Genomic DNA, 23,702 nt, shown 5'->3' with positions numbered 1-23,702 from the left:
TCTAATGTCATCCTCTGAGCTTTAGGTGTGGCTCATTGAATTCCAATACAAAGTCAAAAGTGTCCTGAGACATACGGAAATGACCACACCACTCATCTTCATCAAAATTGTTTAGGACAATTACGAGTTTCTTCCTCAAATTACTCCCTGCTTCTCTTCAAATTCTCCTCAATGTATTTCTGATCACACGAATGTGTTGCTCGCATGGATTGTGTGCCCATCTGCGCATCAGGAAATTAGCCCGCGCTTGGAGTGCTATACATGTTCACTCCTAACCACATCAAGATCAACCGCCATTATGTTTGGAAGGATATGTTATACATCACAGTAAAAGTCAACAGAGTGGAGTTGCATGTCCCGCCTGTTTTGCTCCTGCAATGCCGACTTGCTGTATAAAAAGCCACACTGACGTGGAAAATTGCAGGATTTGCTCATTTTCAGTGTGAACAACCAAAGCCGGCATTTTGGCAAGTCTTCATATCGCAGGATTTCTGTGTATATTTAAAAAAAATAGATTCAACTTGAAAATTAACATATAAATATTTTTAAATTTTATGCTAATTTTAAATTCAAAATTGTGCTGTAATCTTTACAATAATATGTATTTTTATTGCTTTTTGTTGAAGTCAACTGAAGTCCAATGGCGTAACATGGTGTGGGATATGAAAAGGAAATGTACACCTAACAGAGTGCAGAAAGTTCAGTTTGTCGTCGACAAGAACCCTTCTGGGATGGATGATTCATTTGAATTATTAAAATGTAATGAAGATTTGCCATCCTCACCTGGAAATGGAAACAATGATCAAATTATGGAATATGGTAAGATTTTTAAAAATGTTTTTTTACTGTATTTTTAGGACAGATTGTAAAAAAAAATTGTATAAAGTAAAATTTAGTAGCAGCATAATCTTGATGTTGCATTTAAAAAAAAATGAACTTCTAGAGTTACGTAGTGATTTTTCTGCTCTTGTTTAATTTCTTATTAGTTCTACGTGTATTACATTTAGTTTCTTCATTTAGACATGTTCAATGTGAGACTAGAGGTTCGTGTAAAATTAACATAACTAGAAGAGTTTTAAAATGTTAGAAGATGGTAAAAGAAATGTTTATTGGAATTGACTATTTTGCCTAGCAGAGCAATGACAAACATAATGCCAGGATTTACATGCTGGTACTTGATAAAAGATGACATTAAATGATTTTCACATGCACATCAGAGGGAGGTATTTATTCTGAAATTATGTGATTTAGCTTCTTTAACAGGTTTCTTAATAATTTCTGAAGATTCTGGAACAAACTTCTAACAAAAATGGATGTGTTAAATTTTGTTCCTTTGAATATTTATTTTGGGTTTCTTTATCACTGTCTGGTTGTGATAACCCTTCAACAAAATCAGTCCGACATTTGCTGTGTAACTGAAAGCATTGCACTATATTTGAATGCAGGATATACATTCGAATAACCAGTGAATAGATAAATCATACTGCAATTAATGATGGGACAACTAAATGCAAGGTAACATTCTGTTAGGTTTTGACTCACTGATTGGCTACATCCTGATAGATCTTCACTTTCCATCTCTCCCCCTGATCTATCTACTCCCCCCCCACCCCCACCTTCAAATCTAGGTTTTAAACTAAATAGTCGAAAGATTCTGGTTGGGGGGCATTTAGAAAAATTAAAGGGAAAAGACAAATTAATAGAGTAGGGTGACAAAATACATAATGATAACCAGACTAGCAAGAAAGAACAACGCATAGAAATGTAAGAATGCACTTCTCGAATTAGAGTCAGGGCAGGGGTGGTAGAAAGACAAAATAAAGAGGCACTTTGTCTGAATGCACACAATACTGTAACCAGATAGATGACATAAATAGAAATAATTGGGCGCAATCCATTGGCTATTAAGGGAATGTAGTTATAAAATTGGGAAATTGAATATCTCGGTATATTTACCTTTTAGAAGAGATAGGGAAAAGAGGTGAATCACCTTTGATAATAAAGAATGGGATAATGGAAATAAAAAGGTAGGATCTCAGCTCAGAAAATATAGAATTTGATACGACAACCAATTCTTGTGAAAGAAAGGGAAGGTAGAATATGAGACGAAGTTGACACGAAACAAACAAAACGCAAGAGCTCTTGTAGGTCTATGAAATTCAAAAGATTAGCTAAAGTTGTAAGTGCAGCAAAACTCATCTTTGGAGCGAAAGAAATGGAGTGGAAATGTATTTAAATCCTATCTTTATGGAAGATGACATGAAAATCCTGTGGGAATAGTGGAGAATAGGAGATCAAAGAAATTAACCTTAGTTAAAAAGAGATAATGGGGCTAACAGCCAATAAATCCCTAGAATCTGATCACCCTGCAATTTGGACATTTTTTAAGTAGAGGGCTATAACAATAGTAGATGCACTGATTATCTTTTTTTTTTTAATTTTAATTGCAGGGCAGTTCCTCCACATTGAAAGTTAGAGCATTGTGCATTGGCGATAATATACTGGTTTGGAATGAGGATTAATGAATCCACAAATCAAAGGGCAGGAGTCATTTTAGGATTGTGAATCTGTGACCAACTGTGTGTTTCAGGAGTCCAGTTGACTGTAGCTTACTCATGATTTGGATGAGTGAAAAATCAAATTTGTTCCAAATTTTGTAATTGAAATGTCAAGGAATCAGATTGGTCTACTTTGAGAGTCATTATAGACTTGTTGGACTGAATGGCTACCTCCTGTCATAGAAAAGATGAGTTATTTAATTACGAGATACAAGCAAAAAGGATTCTGAGGCTTTGGAGGATGAGACAGATATGGTTAAGCATGTAATAAATGGAAAATAATTGGAAAACCATGAGGACATGCATTTTGGTAGAAGAATTATTAGTATCTTTTTCAATATTTTTAATAACATTGAAATTTCACAAAAAATACAGAGTAGATTCTTCTTTCTTTGGCTTGGCTTCGCAGACAAAGATTTATGGAGGGGGTAAAAGTCCACGTCAGCTGCAGGCTCGTTTGTGGCTGACAAGTCCGATGCGGGACAGGCAGACACGGTTGCAGCGGCTGCAGGGGAAAATTGGTGGGTTGGGGTTGGGTGTTGGGTTTTTCTCCTTTGCCTTTTTTTGTCAGTGAGAGTAGATTAGGATATATGTTAAAAGGCAAAAAGATACATTTCACTTCAACCATATTTCATCTGAGGTACCCCACATTCTCAATCAAACAAATTAAATTGTAGTATTATTATAAAAAGATCTAAACCCACTACCAAAAATAAGGATGTTTGGCCAAAAAAAAAGACAGAATTCTTATCAGAGTAATAAATTACCTCATTAGTCAACACTCCTACCTTCATATCAAATCAACGAGGTCCCCACAGTGTTTGAAAATGTAAATTCAATTCAGAAATTGAACATGCTGTCCAGACATAAGTCAGACCAGAAAGATGGATCAATTTCTATACCCAGATCTGATTCCCTAGAATCTGATTACCCTGCAACTTGGAAATTCCCACCTGAAGTAAGGAATACATTTTTGAAATACATTTTTTGGTGCTCCCCTTTTGAACCAGAGTCTCTATTTCACTGCATTGGAGCCCTAATTTGTCCTTTAAAGATGGGAGAAAAAAGATGTATTTAAAACTCCATATTTATTCCTAATTTGCTCAAATTGTCCCTGCTCATAGCAATCCTCAATCCCCTCTCTGGGACCAAGTGTCCAGGATTTTATTCTCAGTCGTTAATGGAATTAACATATTTTGAGTCACGGATGTTTTGGTGAAAGAACCCCACTCCCCATCCCCAACTTGACCATTAATTTTATTCCATATTGAAATTATATGCGTTAATAGGAGGGATTCTTTAGGGCCAGATAATAATTTAGAATTCCATTTTTAAAAAATATATGCCAGTTCTCTGCTACATTTTACCCATGAAGACTTGCTTTCTCCATCAAAGAGGGAAGTGACAAACTTCAATTGGGTTGCCCAAAAATATTGTTTGAAATCCTGGAGCGTTGATCCTCCCAATTCGTAATTCCAGCTTAATTTATCAATAGAGGCTCATGAAGTCTTATCTTGCCAAATAAACTTCCTGATGCTTTTATTAAGGTTTTGAAAGAATCTCTGAGGTATAGGAACAGGCAAACTTTGAAAACAATATTGTACTCTAAGCAGCACATTCAGTTATTGGGAGGGTCACCCATTTATTAAGATCATCCTCCGTTTTTCAAAGCAAGGGAAGATAATTCAATTTGTATAAATTCTTCAAGTTGTTAACTACTGTAATACCTAACATTTGAACTCTTTGAGGAGGAATTTAGATTGAGAATTTCTCTTAATTCGTTCATAATTTGAGGATTTTGGAATTATATCAGGTTATAAAGTCAATTGGGACAAGAGCGAAATTATGCCATAATTTATGGAGTTTATTGCAGCTTCTTTGTCATGTTACTCATGATGTTTTGGAAAATTATGGCATAATTTCGCTCTTGTCCCAATTGACTTTATAACCTGATATAATTCCAAAATCCTCAAATTTAGACTGCAGTTGAGGAGTTAACTGTTTCTGTCAGATAGATCAGAACATCAGGTAAATAAATTGATTTTATGTTCTCCCTGATTGATCCTGAAACCCTATGTGTCTTCTAAATTTAATTGTTTTTTTTTTAAGTGACAAAGGTGATTGTTGAAGGTAAGGCAGTGGATATTGTCTACATAAAATTTAAAGCCTTTGGGAAAGTCCCAGAAAGTAAAGATTGATGGGATCCACAGTGAATTAACAGCATGGATTTGGAATTGGCTTGCTCTTAAGCAAACATAATGGTGGAAGGGTGTTATTCTGTCTAGAGGTCTGTGAACAGTGGTGTTCTGCAGGAATCAGTATTGGGACCCATGTTTGTGATGTATATAAACTACTTGGATAAAAAATGGTGTTAGAAAGTTTGCAGGTGATTATGAAGATGAGTGGAGTTGTGGACAGCTAAGAAAGATTACAACTGGGTATAGGTCAGTTACAGTTAAGGGCAGAGAAATGGTTTAATCTGAACAAGGAAGGTCAAATGCAAGGGGAAAGTGTGCAGTTAATAACAGGGCTCTTTACAGCATTGATATGCAGAGGGATTTTGAAGTCCCTAGTTCTCTGAAATTGGACTTGCAAGTGGTTAGGCTGTTAAAGAAGGAATGCCTTTTTTGGTTGGGCATTGAGTACAAGAGTAAGGAAATAATATTTTGCAGCTATTTAAACCTTGGTTCGGCTGCACTTTTAGTATTGTTTGCAGTTCTGGCAACCCCATTGCAGGAAGCATATGGGGGCTTTGGAAAAGGTCCTGATTAAAGTTTTCCCTTCCATGGATGCTGCCTGACCTGCTGAATTGCTCCACCACATTTTGTTTGGTGTTCCTGTTTTTCAGCGTTTGCAGCTTCTCTTAATTATTGACAGAGGTGGAGCAGGATGCTGCTCAGAATAGAGCATATGAGCGATAAAGTTGAATAAACAAGTTGTTTTCTCCGGAGCGTCAGAGGCTAAGGGGAGACTATAGTCATTGATAATGTTATGAGAGGTACAGGCGTGAATGGGATAGATAGTTAATCTTTTACCAAAGTTTAAGAAATTGTAAATTAATAAGGTTGGGGGGGGGTGCGGGTAGGGTGGTAAAGAAAACAAGTTTTTAATGCAGAGTTCTTGGTGCCAGGAACAGGCTGCCAGGGGTAGTGGTGGAAGAGGACAGTAGTATTGAGGTTTCTAGATAGATGGCTATGGAGTGAATTAAAGGGTTTTGCATCCTATGCAAATAGTACAATTTTTATTTAATTTGGTATAATGTTTGGTACAAATATGGTGGGCCAGAGAGCCTGTTCCTGTACAGAACTGTTCTATTTTCTAAGAAAGGGTCATGGGCAAGAGAAGAAAGATGATAGCTTTGGTCTTCTCAGTAATTGGTTGATCTATTCTCAATATAGTACATAATGTATATAGTCATTCACATAATTTATGGAGTTTATTGCAGCTTCTCTGTCATCTTACTCATAATGTTTTGAAATGTTTTAGTATAATTAGGGAATTATTCTGAAGAAATTTTAGATTTACGACAATTCTATGTAGGTTTTCAGCAAAAGTCTTTCCTCCAGATTTGCCACTAGCTGTGTAATAATGCCATTCATTTAGAAGTTGACATGTAACATGAATGGGAGGAAGCCAACTAGTTCACTGGGCTGTTTAAGAAATTGCAGGCATGATAGATGAAATAAATGATGCATGTTTTTGGCAGAAAATCTTCCTTAGACAAAACAAGATAATTGTTTTAGATAATTCTATTACTGCAGCCGTATCCCTGACTTCTGCTTTCAGAGAATTTTTTTGATTGAGGCATCTCTGTCAGCTAGATAATATACTACTTTAATAATTGTTGAAATAATGTTTAGAGCTCCAAATTCTTCCCTTGGTCAGTCTAGAAATTGTAGTTTCTTTTCTCAGAACATCTTATTGTGTAGGAAATGCATTTTGAGTCTTTGAATATTCCTTGTTTTCTAGATGATCTTCCAGAATTAAAAGCTGTAGAGACAGACAGAACCATACCTGCAGCCTTCCAACTTAGCAGTGGAGTGTCTCATCAAGAATACCCGAGGTCTACTCGAACAATGTGTGCCTCTAAATCACCTGATAGTGCCTTGTCACCTTTCACTGGTGATTCTGATGTGAATTGGCTGACTGAATTAGCTAACATAGCCACTAGTCCACAAAGTCCTCTCATGCAGTGCGTATTTTACAACAGGTTTGTGTAAATCCCATTTTAGTCGGAAGTATTTTGTCATTTCAGATGTCTGAATAATGTTCTTGAATACCATTGGCAACACTTTATTAAAGTGCAAATGTGCAGAGTTGCCAGTTCACTCTTCATTGTACCAGAATGTGGGGATCGTAAATGTCAATATCTAAAACAGTACACTGCGGTTATTTTGTTCTTCAGTAGGCAATTGGCATCTTTATGGAGTACTCTTGACCACTGCTCTATTTTAAGGTGTTCTTTCAATGACTGCTTCATAAAATTTGAATTTTGTTGAAATTTGTGATCACTGTAGATCAGTGCTCTTCTTCAGTTTGTTCTACAATATAAAATAGACTTATAGGATTGCTCTACAGGACCTGATCTAATGCATAATAATTGTGGCATTTTATTAAACTGACCAATAATTTTTCCAAAAAGAAGGAATTTCTAGTGAATTTTATGCTGATAAACTGGAAACATGTATTTGGCACTTAAGAGTGTATGCCTAAAAGTAATACAATTATAGAATGTAAAATACCCATTGCATTTTAATTCAGACCTAAGATGTGGGTTTTATTTTGTTCTCTTCTTGTTTTGCTGTTTACATTTTTATTCACCGAATTAGAAAATTACCAGTCTGACTACTGTTGTTTTCCTAATTGGCATGAAAGTTTTGTTGAGGTTGTAAGGATTTTGAAATTGAATTTAAAATGATCATGAGTTGAGAGAATGAAGTATTCCTTTTGGTATACATTGTCACTTTCACACATGGACCACTGGTGTATGCTGTCCTTGAACTCTGAATGCCTCAGTGACATCCACTGATATTTCGTCGCAATACCCCTGTTGCACATATTGCACAATGACAAAGCTCTCAAAACTGAAATTGAATTGTTACTGTGGAGTTGGGGAAATTTGAAAGCAGACTCAAACCTACAGGATTTGAGTGCCTAGGAACAACCAATGGGAAAAATATTAAAATACCATTTGTAAATGATTATTCCTAATTCAGTAATGGCAAATTTCTTATCTAGTTCAAGGAACAGGCAGGTAAAACTTAAAAGAATGCTGCATTTTTTTGTCCCTTGAAATGGCATTCTGAAATTTGGAGCAATTACTGGAATGTCCATCTCTCAAAGCAGGTGGGGAAAAAAATCTTTTCAGAAGGGACTTGCCTGGTTTTTTTCCCCAGAATTGCATTCTTTAAATGTCTTAGGACATTGGTGCTTTTCTTTATTTTGCAAGGAAAATGAAAATAGTACTTTTTTTTTTCTGAGCCTCCCAGAAGATTCAACATCAAATCATTTTGGAAATGTAATTTCCAGGTCACACTTTTTGTCAATTGAACACTTAGAGTGAATTAATTATAAAGTGACTAAGACAGGTGCATTTTACCTAGCAATATTAGACAAATGACCAGCTGATTTTTTGATAGACTTTTTTCCCCCCACTGACTACAAATATCTGACCCTGGAGTGCTGTTTTATACAACAGTAAGTTTGGGCCATTGTTCCCCCTCGAGTTCCAGCTTGTTTTGATTGTTTTGATACAGTCTTTGATTATTCATTATATTTACATTTCATTATGGTGAGTATAATATAAATGAAGTGTTCTGATTTCAATTTGTTGAACATCTTCAGTATTCTTTGGGCATATAATCCAGTTCCTATCATAAATCCTTGGAACAGATCAGCTTTCTTTAAAAATATCCCAAGGTTTATAAATTGTTGACAGTTTTGTATAATTAAAAAAAAAATTTAGACATACAGCATGGTAACAGGCCCTTTCGGCCCACAAGCCCATGCCACCCAATTAACCTAAAAACCACATACATTTTTGAGAGGTTGGAGGAAACTGGAGCACCCGGAGGAAACACAGGCAAGGGGAGAACATGCAGAAAGCGCCAAATTCTAACCTGGGTTGCTGGCTCTCCACTGCGCTAACTGTGGTGCCATTCATGCTCTCCCTTTTACTTTTGGCAACCCTTGGACTTTTTATGGTTTCAATCTAAGATGCATTTATTTCGTTAATGGTCACAAAACGTATGTGTAACATTATCTTTCCTAGGGCCTCAGGGTCATTCGCATATTTTCTCACCTTGTTAATAACTTTGTAGCCTGAGATTTCCAATCTCATGTAAAAAATAAACTTCACAAATCTCTTCTCACTGATTAATGTATTGCCACTGGATAAGATTTAGATAAATGTAAATATACCTAATGGTAACCAGAAGTCTACAATAGTAGAAAGTTCAGGGTAGTAAGCAGAATTTAGAACAGCATAATTAAAATTTTTGAAGATTATGGCTGTGCTGGCACAATCTCATTCTTTTTGCTTTCTCCCCAAATTCTAAGAATTGTTACAGATTTTAATATATTTTAACAATAGTCTGGTTCAAAAATGATTTGTCCAAGAATGTTTAGTTACTGTAATGATGACCTTAAATTTTTTTTCTGATTATTTATTGTTTCTTAAATTTAATTCAGCAAAATCCACCATAATTTTGAACCCTTCAGCCTTCTATGGAATCTTACCTAATTTTTTTACTTTCATTATTAAAATATATAAAGAATGTATCTTGGAAAAAATATTATTTTCCTATAAGTATTTAATTAACCAAAAAAAGAAGGAATTTCTAGTGAATTTTAATGTGGATAATTTTATGCTGATAAATTGGAAACATGTATTTGGCACTTAAGAATGTATGCCTAAAATTTAAAAAAAAAATGACAACATTCCAATTATTTCCCAGAGGTATTCAGATATAACAAAACATTGTTCAGCAAAGAAGCTGGACAATATTTGAGTGGGATCATAAAGATGTGTGCTGCACTGTCATGAGAAATTAATTTGGAATAGAAATCTTTACTTTTTGTTATTTTAAGTAGTTCAATGCAGCTGTAAAAGATTGCATAAGCCATTCAGATATCTGATACTTTTCAAAGTAATATTGGAAAAATTATTGGTCAGTTTAATAAAATGCCACAATTATTATGCATTAGATCAGGTCCCATAGAGCAATCCCATATTTTCATCAACCTCCTTAAACTCACCTGTTCATGGGAGAATGTGCAAATTCCACACAAATAGAATGCAAAATGAGGACCTAATCTAGATCCCTGAAGTTGTGAGCCATACTTCCTTTTTAACTTTAATGGTGACTGACACTCGATGAAACAACATGTTGTATCCTTCTGACCACTTGAGTCAGAATGTCAATTCATGTCCGCCTCTAGGACATTGAGCAAAAAAACTCTCGGTTGAAAGGTTAAGAGAGTGCTGCAATGTAGAAGATGCTGTCTTTCAGTTGGTGCTAAATTATTTGCTCTCTTGGGAGGACCTAAGAATAACAGGACAGTTATCTATGAAGTTCCTGGAAAATATTATTTATAATTATTCAGTATCTTAAAACAGAAGTTTTATCTGTGACAATTTGTTGTGTGGAGATTGGTTGCTTTGGAATGAGAAAAGGCAGCATATAAGCAAGTGTGGATTGGAAATAACTAACTATGCGAATTGTGATTGGGAGTAACACATAACATGCTACACATATAATGCGCAGAAAATCATAGATTGTGTAAAAATATTTTGTATAGCGTGCACACAGACATATACTGAATAGTTGTAGTATTCTAAATTATGACTGACAAAAGCATTTTGCATTTAGTTGGGACATAAGACAAAACACATTCCCGTAGTCCTCCTCGTGTCTGCCAGTTATTCCAACTTCCCCCAGAGGTGTTATTCGGTCATTATATCAGCACTTTAACAAGCTTTTTGGAGAGGAATCAATTGAATAGATCAAAGACTGGTTTCAAGAGTTAAGCAGCATTTCAAGTCTGACATTTAAAAAGCCTTTAAAAGAAACCTTATCTTGTTAATCTGTCTCGGGGGCGTGTCTGGACAATTAACATGGATAAGGTGCAGAATAATCTGTTTCTCAGAATACCATGGCATTCAGGCCAAAGAGATATTCCCAGAATCAAAATTTTGAACTTTGGTATTTTGAATGTACCCAATTCCCACGCTCGCTTTAAATTGTGTGCATTCTTTCATTGCCACTGTTACAATTCCTACGCTAGCTATAAATTGAGCATATTCTTTTATTGCTGCTATTACATTCCCAAGCTAGCTATAAATTGAGTGCATTCTTCTGTTGGTTATTACATTCCCAAGCTAGCTATAATTTGAGTGCATTCTTCTGTTGCCGCTGTTACATTCCCATGCTAGCTATAAATTGTGCGCGTTCTTTCATTGTCACTATAACATTCCTGCGTTAGCTTTAAATTGTGCGCGTTCTTTCATGCGCAGATAACATCAGCCTATATAGCTATCACTGCATTTGATCTGGCCTAATCAGTATAAAAGGCATTTCGTGCTACCTTTGAGATCTAGACTGCCGGTTGATTTCACAATGTGAGAAGTCAAACACAAATCTTACGCTACTAATTTCAAACTGAAAGCTGCTGCCAGAGCAGAAGAAACTGGCAACAACAGCAGCAAGAGAGTTCGAGGTTGGCGAATCATCCATTCTTAAATGGAGGAAAAATACGCATGAGAGGATGAATCCACGAAAACACGCATGTCGTGGCCCAAAAGCTAAATGGCCTCAGTTAGGAGTCTGACTTGAAGGAGTGGGTTCTTAGTCGTAGAGAACAAAATCAGGCTGTATCTACAGTCGCCATTCAGGTGAAAGTAAGACTATTGGCATGTGAAAGAAGTATCCTGGATTTTAAGGTGGGGTTCACCTGGATATCGAAGTTTATGAAGCAAAATGGAATGTCAGTAAGAACTAGAACAACTGTAGGTTAGCGACTTACAGAAGACTGGGAACAGCATTTTTTTTAAAAAGCAAGAGTAACCATGGTAATGTGTGAATAAGTAATGAAAGGATATGGCATACCTTTGAGATGCAGTCAAAATGTGAAATATTCTCAGCTCCAAGTTGACGTCAATCCACGTGTTACCAAATGCTCTCTGCGACTGAATATTTATTACCACTGATTTAGAAATTGTTTCCCCAGTTTCACACTTTGAAAGAAAAACTTTTAAAAAGCATTATTTGGATTGGCAGAGTGATATGAGGTTAAATTATCCGTCCAGACTGAACTAAGAACCCCTGAACTGCTCCATATGAGACAAAATATGAGCCATGATTTCAGATTATTGGACATTAGATCTTAAACTATGCACGATCCGGAAGCACGTTGCCAGCTTGATCCATGCAAGTGATAATATGGCTTATCCAAATGATTAACTTTTGTACGCTCTCTCTAGTTGAGATATTCTCTATATGTAACTTCCTACTTCAAACTTTTTTGTTGAATTGCATAGATTATTGAAGCTATTTCTTAGTAATATCAAACAATTTACTAGGACAATCTAATCTTTCTTGGCTTCTTGAAATAACCTTGTTTAAAATAAGCCACAGTTTATCATACCATGAAATTTGAGAAATGTTGGAATTTAGGACCACCGATCAAAACCTTCCTTTTTTGTCAGAACATCAATTCAGAATTAAAATGTATAAAGCTTTAAAATTATCTAATTTAAAAATAATTATTTGAAGATTTGATTCAAATCTTTTTGTTTTATCCTCCTCTGAGAGATTCAGTTTTAAAGAAAATATATCCCAATAAGGCTTTGTTTTAATGACCGTTGCATGTTTTGCACAGTGCTCTATATTTGCACATAAAATAAGTTGACCTGTACATTTTACATTGTTACATTATTTTTTTTCTTTTCTTCAGATCACCAGTGCATCTAGTGGCTACAAGTAAAAGTTTACATTCCTATGCTCGTCCACCACCAGTTCTTTCAGAAAATGAATCTAATTTGCCCACAAATCATTGGGAAGAACAGGCTAATATTAAAAGAGAAAGAGTATGTATACCTAATATCATAAGACTTACAAATATGCAAACTTGTTCTTTTGAATTACAATGCAGAGGAAAGTAAAGGTGACAGAAACGATGAATAAACATCACCTATACTGATTATTAACTCTGTTCGTTTTAGTTTGTGAAATGTGCTGAGGATAGCTTTTCAATTCATGAGGGGTTAACTGTAGCTGCCTGACTTTTATGTTCAATTATGCAGCTAGTGAAAGACGAACGATTAATAATTTCTACTTCACTTTACAATAGACGAGTAGTGAATCGGAGTCCGACATCTTTTGTTTGTCATCTCTATCAGATGATGATGAGCTTGGTTGGTCCCATTCATGGCCACAAACTGCTTGGAACTGCTTCATGAAAGGTACATTGATTAAAGCTAAAACTTTCATGGAATTAATCATGTAAACATTATTGGACATGAAAAGCGCACATAGTTTTAGCAACTGCAGATTTTTCTGTATGTGTATGAAACCCATTCCAGGATTTTTTTCCTTGCCAGTAAGCTTCTGTTAATTGCTGTTTATAGGCACACGTCTGCATTTCCAGAAGGGTAGTTACAGAGATTGGCTGGATGTTGAAGAATTTGCAAAAATGGAACTGGCAGCTCAGGATGAAAAAACCTTAAAAACCCCTTCCCATAAGGTGACCATTTGCCGCTATTTGTTCTTGAATGTTAAAATACCATGCTTCCTCACTCTCTTGTTGTACATATAACAATGAACTTGAAATATTTTCTTTTAAATTGAGTAAATTTACATTTTAATCAATCCATATTTTTCACAAAAGATTGTATTGGAAATTAATATTTTAATCTGTAAGGCATCTGTAAGGCATGCCTGAACAACAGAATAACGAGTAATTAAGTGGAATACAAACGTTTGCAGATGCTGTGATTGTAGTAAAATACTGGAGGAACTCGGAAGATCATGCAGTATCCAAAGGAAGTAAAGCTATATAAACCAATGGTTTGGGCCTGACCCTTTCTTCAAGGTATGAGTGAAAAAACAGGCAGGTGCCTGATTAAAAAGGCTGAGGGAGGAAGGAAGAATGGGCAGTGAGAGGAGCACAGTCCAACTGACAAAAGGCCATAATTGGACATGGATAGGACAGATGAGAAAAGGTGAGAATTGATTGGGGGAGGTGTATGGCTCTGTTAATGCAGAGCTGGAGAAAAGGAGAGAGAAGGAAAGGGAGTGAGAGAGAGAGAGAGAGAGAGCTAAAGGAAAGGAGATATTGGAATGCAGAAGAAATAATGGAAACCAAAGAAGTCTTATGTTGATGCCATCTGGTTGGAGGATGCCTAGACGGATTACGGGGTGTTGTTACTCCAATTTGCAGGTAGTCTCAGTCTATGGACAGACATGTCGGCTTGGGAATGGGGTGAGGAGTTGAAGTGGAAGATCCCTGCTAATGTGGCAGGCAGATCGAAGGTGCTCAATGAAATGATCTCCCACACTGCATCCAGTACCTCCACTGTAGAGGCCACAGTGGCAGCATCGGATGCAGCAGATGACCCCTGCAGATTTACAAGTGAAGTTTTGCTTCACTTGGAAGGGCTATTTTGGGTTCCAAACAGTGGTGAAGGAGGACACACAGATGCAAGTACAGCACTTCCCACAGTCGCAGAAGTAGGAACCAAGGGGGCAATTACTGGTAAGTGGATGGCAGTGTCATGGAGGGAGTTGTCCCTGTGTAAGGAGGAGATGGGAAGATGTGCCTGGTGATGTGATCATACAGTAGGTGACAGAAATGGCAGAGGATATTTGGTGCCATAAGTAGTAGGTGAAGAGGGGTCTCGTCCTAGTGGAGCTTGGGTGCAGAGGGGACCATGAAAATGTGCATTTAATGGAGGATATTCAGGTGAAGGCCAAATGATGAATCTAATTTTTTGAAGAAGGAGTGATATCTCGGATGATCTTGCTTGGAAGACCTAGTCCTGGGAGCAGACACGATTGCTGCAAGAAAGGAATGGAATCTCTGAAGGGGACAGGCTATAAAGAGGTGTAGCCAAGGTAGCTGTGGGAGTTGATGGGTTTGCAGAAAATATCTGTCAGGAGTTTGACTCCCGAGATTGAGACAGAAAGATCGAGAAAGAGGAGAGGGTTGTTTGACATGGACCAAGTGAATTTGAGATTCAAGATTAAATTGTCATGTAATAAAGACAGTGTAATATTACACTTTTTTGTCTGCTTTAAGGCAGACAGATTTGCCATTGGCAGAAATTGCCTGAAGTGCCTATTACAGTTGGAAAGAGAAGCAAAAGTCCTCTCAGAGTCCCCTCCAGAGCTCCTGCAGCCACACAGAGTCCAGTCCAAATAAACCTTCACCCCAAGCTCCAGATGCGAACCTTTGACACAATCAGGACCCCTTCACCACCCTCTCACATCCCAGTTCTGATACCTGGTATCCCCTTCAGCCATTCTTGATCAGCCTCCAGCAGTCTGCAGCATGGCGACTGCAATCGCCAGCATCACATTGCCTTCATGGGTTCCCCACTTCTAATCACCAACAGCCTGCTGCCTGTGTGTTCTTCAGCCTCAGAGCCCCTCACCATCCCATTGGTCCTCTCCTCTGCGTCTCCTCAAATGAAGATCATCTCATTTTCAGGTGCCCTGCACCAATCCTCTGCTTTCCCAGTCTGTAGCCCCTCATGGATCCTGCCAATCAGAGGACACCTACATCTTGGGCACAGACCACACAGTTGCAGTGTTTTTCAGTAAAACCATTGTCTGCTCTATTTAAAGGCTGTTTAAAGCCTGTATGGAGCTGATGGCAGTTGAACTTTGTGGTTGGACCCCGCAGGAGATCTGTGAGTCCGCTCCCTGCTTCCCACGGATCCTCATCAGTGGCAGTGCTGCCGTTTTCAGGTCAGGTGGAAGTTGACAGCAAAGTGGATAAAGTTGATGAGCTCATCATGGGTGCATGAGGTACCATCAGTCAAGTCGTCAGTGAAGCGGAAGAAGAGATAAAGATCCTTTTCTGTATGGGCTTGTAGGTCCTTTGTCAGGAAATTGTAATATCAATTGCTGGGTGAAATAATCTATCTTTTTTCCTTTGGCCAAAAATAATACTGTGTGCTACAAAAAAATGCATAATTATGGCATGTATAGAACGACCATGGAATTTCCACCTAAAATGTTTGTTTTGAGCCATAGGCTTTGTATAAGAGGGCCCCCAATATCTGCCATTTACTGCTAACCAGTGGATGCTGTTAAAAGCCAAATCACAATATTTTAATAACAAATGATCATTTAAAGGTTTAAATTTAATTTGGATATTTTAAAATAAACCACAGTTAGCTCCCTAATAGGCCATTTAAAGCCTGTACAGAGCCAACAGCAGTTGGACCAGGCAGATGAACCCTGTGGAAGAGCACTGAGACTAATAACTAATGGGACATGCGCGAGATTGCATTGAAGCCAGCTGGAAGATGCATTTCGTCGTCAACATAAGAATCTTGGATTTTGTATTGGGCAACATTGAATTTAAGGTGACATTTTTAAAGTTTGGATCATTCTATACAATGGCATATCGGATCATTTAAAATAAATAGAAAAATATTTTATTCCAATGAGGTAAATGGGTTTTCCATGAGTCTATTCAATCTTGGAATATAGCTGCTTCCATCTCTACAGATGCTCCCCGACTTCCAATGTGTATTCAGTGTTTCCCAATTTTATTTCATTACATTTGTTGTCTTTGATTTGTGTATCTCGAATGGTTGTGGCTAATTAAAAGGGCATAGAGTCTAGAGAATATCTTCAGAACCTGAGAAATCTTCCTTGTCTTCTAATCCTCCATTAGAGCAAATATGCTACTCCAAAATTGTGAGCGACCAACTCCAGTGGTTACTACCATGGGCTATGTTATTTGTGCCTTGAAGGCATGACGTATAAAAGCTTCAATATAATACTTGAACAAAGCTGGATGAGATTTTGGGTCTCATGGTACCATAACAGATGGTTCTGCTATTTTGCAGTTCCAGGATTTGTCGCTGACATCCACTATTGCAACATGACCTCTTGTATAGATTCCCCTGATGACTGAAGCTGAAGGGCACAAATGGATGATGCTTGCTCCTGCCATGATGGGATGGAAAGCCTTAATGTCTCAATTGTCCTTTGCACAATAATAATTGCACACCCTCTGCAAGGAACTTTTTGCCTTAGACAAATTGGTAGATGTGGTAGTTATGGATTTTAGTTAAGCATTTAACAAGGTGAGAGACTCATTCAGAAAGTCATGAGGCATGGGATCCATGGATCCGTGGCTGTGTGGATTAAAAACTGGGTTGTATGTAGAAAGCAGAATAGTAGTGGACAGAAAGTATTCTGCATGGAGGTCACTAACTAGTGGAGTTCTGCAGGAATCTGTTCTAGGACCCCTCCTCTTTTTAAAAAAAAACATATATACATAAAAATAACCTAGATGGAGCAGTGGAAGATGGGTCAGTAAGTTTGCAGATGATACGAAAGTTGGAGGAGTGTTGAAAGTTGTTGTAATTTACCTAAGGATATAGTCAGGATGCTGAGTTGGGCAGAAAAGTGGCAGATGGAGTTCACTCTGGATAAGTGTGAGGTGATGCATTTTGGAAGGTTAAACCTGAAAACTGCGTACAGGGTTATTGGTCGGAGACTTAACAGTGTGGAAGAACAGAAGGACCGTGGGGGTCCCAATCCATATAATCCGCAAGGTTGCTGCACAGTTGGAGAGAATAGTTAAGAAGGGCTATGGGATGCTGACTTCATTTGTTGGGGGAATTGAGTTCAAGAGTTGCAACTCTCCGTATCTTTGGGGAGACCACACTTCGAATATTGTGTTCGCTTCTGGTCACCTCATCATAGGAAGGATATGGAAGGTTTGGAGAAGAGTGCAAAAAAAATTTACTGGGAATTGCCTGGATTGGAAATTAAGTCTTATGAGGCAAGATTTTTGGAATGAAGAAGGATAAAAGGTGACTTAATAGAGATCTTGAAAGCTATAGGTCAGGTAGAAAGCCAGTACCTTTTTCTCAGGGCAGTAACAGCAAACACCAAAGGGCATCTATACAAAGTGAAGGGAGGAAAGTTTAGGAGAGACGTCAAACTCTTATTTTTTTAGTTGTGTGTACCTGGAATGCCTTATAATGGATGGTGGTGGAAGTTAAACCATTAGGGGCATTTAAGAGACTCAGACAGGCACAAGGATGAAAGAAAGAGGGTTACAAGGTTTTTTTGGGTAGGAATATAAAAGTTAGCACAATATCGAGGGCCGAAGGGCCTATACTGTGCTGTAGAGTTCTTTGCTTCTGTAAGAATTCTGTCCAGAGTGAGCTATTTGTGAAAAAAATTATTTATTCCACAGAAAAACAGATATGGATCTGAAGGGCTAAAGTTGGTGGGACACTCGGAAACCATTTCCTTTGGACGTTCTGTGCTGAAATTAACCTTTGATCCTGGCAAGTCACAGGATGGCAAATTGACTGTGGAGTGCAGATTGGATCACCCCTTCTATGTGAAAAATAAAGGTCAGAATTATACTCCGGTGTTGCAATTTTAATAGTTCTCAAATGTATGATGAATTATTTTTCCACCAAAATGTGGGATACAGTTTTTTCTTTCTTTAAATATTGCAGGATGGTCTTCTTTTTACCCCAGCTTAACAGTGGTTCACCATGGAATTCCATGTTATGAAATGGAAGTGGGAGATGTCTGTCTACCTCCTGGGCATCCAGATGCCAACAACTTTGATGACTCAGGAGTTTTTGACACATTTAGGAGGTGATGAGAAAAATATTTATTTCAATAATAGTTATTGTTTTCAATATTTGTTATTTAGTAAAAGCATTACTTCTACATATAATTTAATTGATCTGAAGTAAAAGAAAGGATTTGCACTAGAAATTGTATGCAAGGTTATAATAGGCTAGTATTTGTGACCAGTCATGACTGGGATATTTTAAAGGGATCAGGTTACACGTAAAATTATTTTATAAGGAATTTCAGAATTTAGCATGTCACTTCAGTACTTTCATCTCACAGACCAGCAGCAATAGAAGTTCACCAAGAGAGAAATTGTTTTTATTTTAAAACAATATATTAATAAATGCTAATAATTAACCCTAACTGTGCACGAATATATTTGTGTGTGTGTGTGGGGGGGCGGGGGAAGATACCCAAACCTTTCTTGAAATAATATCCAACTGGAATTTAATTTAGAGTGAGTCTTATCTGTCACTTTAGTAAGATCAGGATTTCCGTTTTGCCCTGCTATAAATTCTCTTTGGGATAATGACAAATCCTTACATTTGGGTTTAACACCAGAACTCTGGTCCAATAAAGGAGGCGGTAAAGGTTTTGGAGGTTATGACAACCTGAGTTCTGTTTTGTACTATCACAGATTCCAATCCCTTTTAAATCAGTCCACACAGAATCGTTTGTACTACCAAGCTTTTTAGCCATAGTTCGTGTCACTGTGCAGGCTGGATATATATCAGAATCTGTCTTTGTCTCATCTGTGACTGGCTTAGCTGTCTCTGCACCTCAGGGACAACTTTACCCTCTGTAAGGTCATTTCCTAATAACAACGAGATCCCCTCCACTAGTAAACTTAATCGGATCCCTATCGTAACAGGTCCATCAACAGATTCTGATTTCAACATTATGCTGTACAGATGTATTGACTCCAGATCACCTCCCAGACCTCAAATCAAAATTTTTTTCACCCATGGCAATCTTATCGCCAAACTCTAAAACACTGTCCAATGAGAGTGACTGGGCGGCCCCAGTAAGGATTTTCAGTCAGTTGTGATGACCTTTCCTTTACTTAAATTCAAACGCTGACACAAAATATTTGAATTCATCCCTAATATCACCAGCAGGTCTGGAACCTCTTTGAATTTCTGATTTTTTTCATCTCTTTGAATGCAGGCACTGCCTTCTTTCCTCAGCATTGAACAATTTGCTATCACGTGACTAGGTTTCTTCCAATATTGGTAAAGGGGACCCAAAGGTTTTTCCTTTTCTTGGTTTCTTTCATCTTGAGTTCTGGCACTACTTCCCAATTTATTTTCTAACTTGCTTGGATAGTCCATATTATCCCTTTTGGAAGGTTCTACTTGGTACGTCTAATTTGTGGGTGAAAGCATACTCATCTGCTATTTTTATATATTGTTTTTATTTTAAAACAATATATTTATTAATAACTACTAATAACTCCTTAATTAACTTAATCCCAACTATGCATGACTATACATGTGTAGGATACCCAAACCCTTACAGCTTAGGCCCAATTCTAGAAAGTCAATCCAAAGTTCAGCCTTAGAAATCCTGTATTGAAATGCAGACTCAAACTGATGCACAGAGGTAACCAAGAAGGAGGTGGGAGAAATTGAGTGACCAGCTGCTTGCTGAGAAGGAACTATTGTCACAATTTCCCTTTTCCTTGGCAAGGGGAAACTATGCTTCCAAAACCCCTGGCACAGATCAGTCAAAGTGACTTTTTGGTCCCGTTGTGGTTCATTCGGTCCCCCTCAAAATGACCTTTCCTTTGGTCACAGTGGGGATCAGTAATTCCTCTGACAGGGAGAATCAACCAAATTGTCCATTTCGCAGAGTCACTCAGCAGTATTATGAGATGGCTGCGGATCGCAAAGTGTTCCTTCAAATGTGTTCTCTGTATCTGATGGTTGCCACTCAGTTCTCTCCACAGTTGTGAATGGTCACAATTTGTACTAACCCTAAAGTGACAGTCACTAAACGAAACAGGAGCTTGAATATAGAAACTACAGGTTACATTTAATTTTAAATAATTTGGTTCATTAGGATTTCCAGATGACAAAATTGGTTTTAGAATCAGTTGGCTAAATTCTGTCCCTTTATTTTTGTTCTATATCCTTTACTTTATCCCTTCAAGGATCACTGAATTATAGTATTACATCTTGAGATCTTAAGAATTTGAAAAGGTGCTGGAAGGCCATGAACCCTTTTAAGCCTGGTCTGTCATTTCAATTAGAAAGACCCTGTATTTATTATTGAACTACATTGTGCTAACTCGACATTCAAAAAACTTACTTTGGTTGAATTTTTGATACTGCAATAGATGTGAGGAATAATGCACAACTGACACCAATGAAGAAATATTTTACAAATTCAGTCGGATAATTATTATTTTCCAATCAAACACTAATGCAGTTAAATAATTTTGGACATCAGTAAAAAATGTCACTACTTTGGACTCTGTTACAGCTATGATTTTACACCAATGGATTCCTCAGCTGTTTATGTACTGAGCAGTATGGCTCGTCAGCGTCGTGCTTCCCAGACAAGTGCCAGCAGTCCAGACTGCGAAAAATCTGAATGGATCACAGGCTCTGTGCCTTCTGGATCATCACACCTGCCTTGTAATTATAATAAATCCAGTAAAAATATAACCTCAGGGACCGCTAGCACATTGAGTACCACTTCTCCCACAAACAGTAAATGCAAGAGACCAATGAATGCCTTCATGCTCTTTGCCAAAAAGTATAGAGTTGAATACACTCAGATGTACCCAGGAAAAGATAACAGGTTGGTTTAAATTTTAATGACAAATATTTCTAAATCTTAATAGAAGTCCCAGACCCAATCATATTAATCTTTGCATCTAGATGTTTTACGATTTCAGTTCATTTAATGCATTTTGAGATTAAGAAAGGATTGATATATTTTTCAAGTTTATTTTTTTTAGATGGTAACTTTAAAGTATCTGACATGTTATAATTACAAAAGAATTGGTCAAAAAGCCTAAAGTATAGAGAATTATATGGAAAATTACATTCCTGGTGGTTGAATAAAATTCTGCCTCTACATCTCACCATTTCTTTGAGGCTTTCTACATCTAGCATTGACATTTTTCTTCTTGCAAAACATGACAACCTGTCTGTAGAAGTAAACAATTTTATAGGAAGTGCATCAAGTTGTTAACTATGATATTGAAAATCATTGCGCTCAAAACTGTGCAGCACCACTTTTTATATCAAACAACTCTGGAACTTGTCCTCTCAAAAAAAAACTATTTCTCAATTTAAATTGGCTCCTTTAGCCAAAACTGTGAAATATTGTCTACTCCACATTTTCCCTGCATTTGGAAAGAAAACAGTTAAAAATGAACAGTACTTGGGGGCAGTTTTACAAATGTGAGTAGTTTTCATCAGATGACAATAGTTGAAACCATTTTGCTGAGGAAGGGAAGGAGAGCTAGGATAGATTGAGGCTTGGGCTCATGAAGGATGTGACATGAAGAGCAAAAGATAAGTCACAGATAGAAATGCTTTGACTGCAATAGAATGAAACAAATACCTTCATTCACACTCCTAAGTAACCATTAACCCTGTATTCAGAGATAGTTGCGTCATTTAAGAGAAGGTTGGATGTGTACATGGAGGTGAGGGGGTCGGAGGGTTATTGGTGGTGAGCGGGAGGTTTGAGCTAGTGGAGTTGTTCTAGTAAACCGGTGCGGACTCGAAAGACCGACATGGCCTGTTTCCGCTCTGTAAATGGTTAGTTGAGTTATACGGGGGGGGGGGGGGGGGGTCGTCAGTCATTTGGGTGCAATTGGATGGCATGTTTTTGGGCCTAAGGGCCCGTTATTACCATGCAGTATGTCTAAAATTGGAGCTACATAGGTTGTAGATCATGTATTTGCTCAGGAGTATTAATTTTGTGATAGAAGATAGGATCCTGTTGAAAGATTCAATTGCATTTAGGAAAGACACCACTTTAAGATATAGTGGAATCAGAATATGACGTGGGAAACCTGCCATATTTTAACAGGATAATGACACTTGTTTAACAGGCAGGTAGGTCATTTGTGTTTCACTACATTGTGACAGGGCAACAAATGTAGTTAATGCAAATCCATTAATGGTTTTTTAATGGATTTATTTTTCAAATAAATTTCTACAGTTGCCTTCTGTTAGTACAATTCCCCACCTGTCTTCTTAGGTGCATCGTGTGATCCACGGGCAGGTCTTTCACAGCTGTCAATACACTTGGTTGGATGTCCAGGCATAATTTACTGAAAATAAAATGTTCTCCATCCTTTTTTTATTGGTTCAATTGGAATGATACAGCAAAATAGAGAAAATATTTAATTAAAGAACTCTAAAGTGTGTTGAAAGAATATCAAATGATAATGATTTAAACCCATAACTTTAACTCTGGAAAATTATTTGCATGAAAATATAAAGTGGTAATTTGTGTATTGATTGGATTGTGTGTGGCCAGACAAATGTAAATGAGACCGTTGAATGCAAGATCTTGGTCTAAGGATGCTCTTGTATGTATATCTTGTAGGGCCATCAGTGTAATTTTAGGTGACAAGTGGAAAATGATGAAAAATGAAGAGAGGAGAATTTATACATTGGAAGCCAAGGCTCTGGCAGAGGAACAAAAACGCCTTAATCCAGACTGCTGGAAAAGGAAACGAAGCAACTCTGTGAGTGTTTAAAACTTTTTTTTTTGGTTTTGTTACTTGAATAGTGAGCATTAATAGATAAAGGACTTGCAAGTGATATTAGGGAAGGAAATAATGATAATTACAGTTGCCATCTTGAGTGAGGGCTTCATTGTTAAAGTAGATAAAGAATCAAGGATTCTTTGCTGTCACTGCAGGCAATTTTGTGGATTTTTAAGGTGATTAGATACGTTTGATTTTGAATTCCTTGTTCAGGTCAAGGCACTAGGTATAGAGGATTTATTTAAAAGGCAACATAAAAAGTAAAGCTGTCTAGAATGTCAAAATTCAGATAGCCAGTCATATTTAAACAAGTGGGTTTGGCAATAATGTCTTACTGCTTTAGAATCCTGAGGGGGAAAAAAGACAAGTTGGAAGTTTTCATCAGAGGTGAATGAAGATAAATGTGAGGTTGCTATTGAAGAGTGAAAGCTGTTCCTCATTCAGAGGGGCTCACTGTTCCTCGATCATGTCTGAGTACTTTGTGTTGGATTTTCAGCAGCCACCGTATTTTGCTTTTATATGCTAAAGTGGCTGACACGCCGAGGCAGGTAGCATCAGAGGTGGGAT

General features: G+C 37.4%; 1 protein-coding gene across 7 annotated transcripts in view; it reads left to right on the top strand.

Moving 5' to 3' along the window:
• The window catches only part of hbp1 (HMG-box transcription factor 1), a 33,178-nt gene that overhangs the window by 5,751 nt on the left and 3,725 nt on the right, over nucleotides 1–23,702 (top strand). For 6 of the 7 annotated variants that reach the window (XM_069909169.1, XM_069909171.1, XM_069909168.1 and 3 more), the window contains exons 2-10: nucleotides 627–819; nucleotides 6,528–6,768; nucleotides 12,513–12,645; nucleotides 12,909–13,020; nucleotides 13,186–13,301; nucleotides 18,003–18,165; nucleotides 18,274–18,418; nucleotides 20,885–21,205; nucleotides 22,973–23,114. In XM_069909169.1, coding sequence (XP_069765270.1) covers nucleotides 627–819; nucleotides 6,528–6,768; nucleotides 12,513–12,645; nucleotides 12,909–13,020; nucleotides 13,186–13,301; nucleotides 18,003–18,165; nucleotides 18,274–18,418; nucleotides 20,885–21,205; nucleotides 22,973–23,114 — 1,566 coding nt within the window. Of the gene's footprint in view, nucleotides 1–626; nucleotides 820–6,527; nucleotides 6,769–12,512; nucleotides 12,646–12,908; nucleotides 13,021–13,185; nucleotides 13,302–18,002; nucleotides 18,166–18,273; nucleotides 18,419–20,884; nucleotides 21,206–22,972; nucleotides 23,115–23,702 lie in introns of those variants that run through there. The other variant, XM_069909165.1, reaches the window with a different exon arrangement.

The sequence above is a fragment of the Narcine bancroftii genome, chromosome 13 (genome assembly GCF_036971445.1).
Source record: "Narcine bancroftii isolate sNarBan1 chromosome 13, sNarBan1.hap1, whole genome shotgun sequence".
NCBI lineage: Eukaryota > Metazoa > Chordata > Chondrichthyes > Torpediniformes > Narcinidae > Narcine > Narcine bancroftii.
Note: the sequence above shows the minus strand (reverse complement) of the source record. Positions and strands in the feature narration are given on the sequence as shown.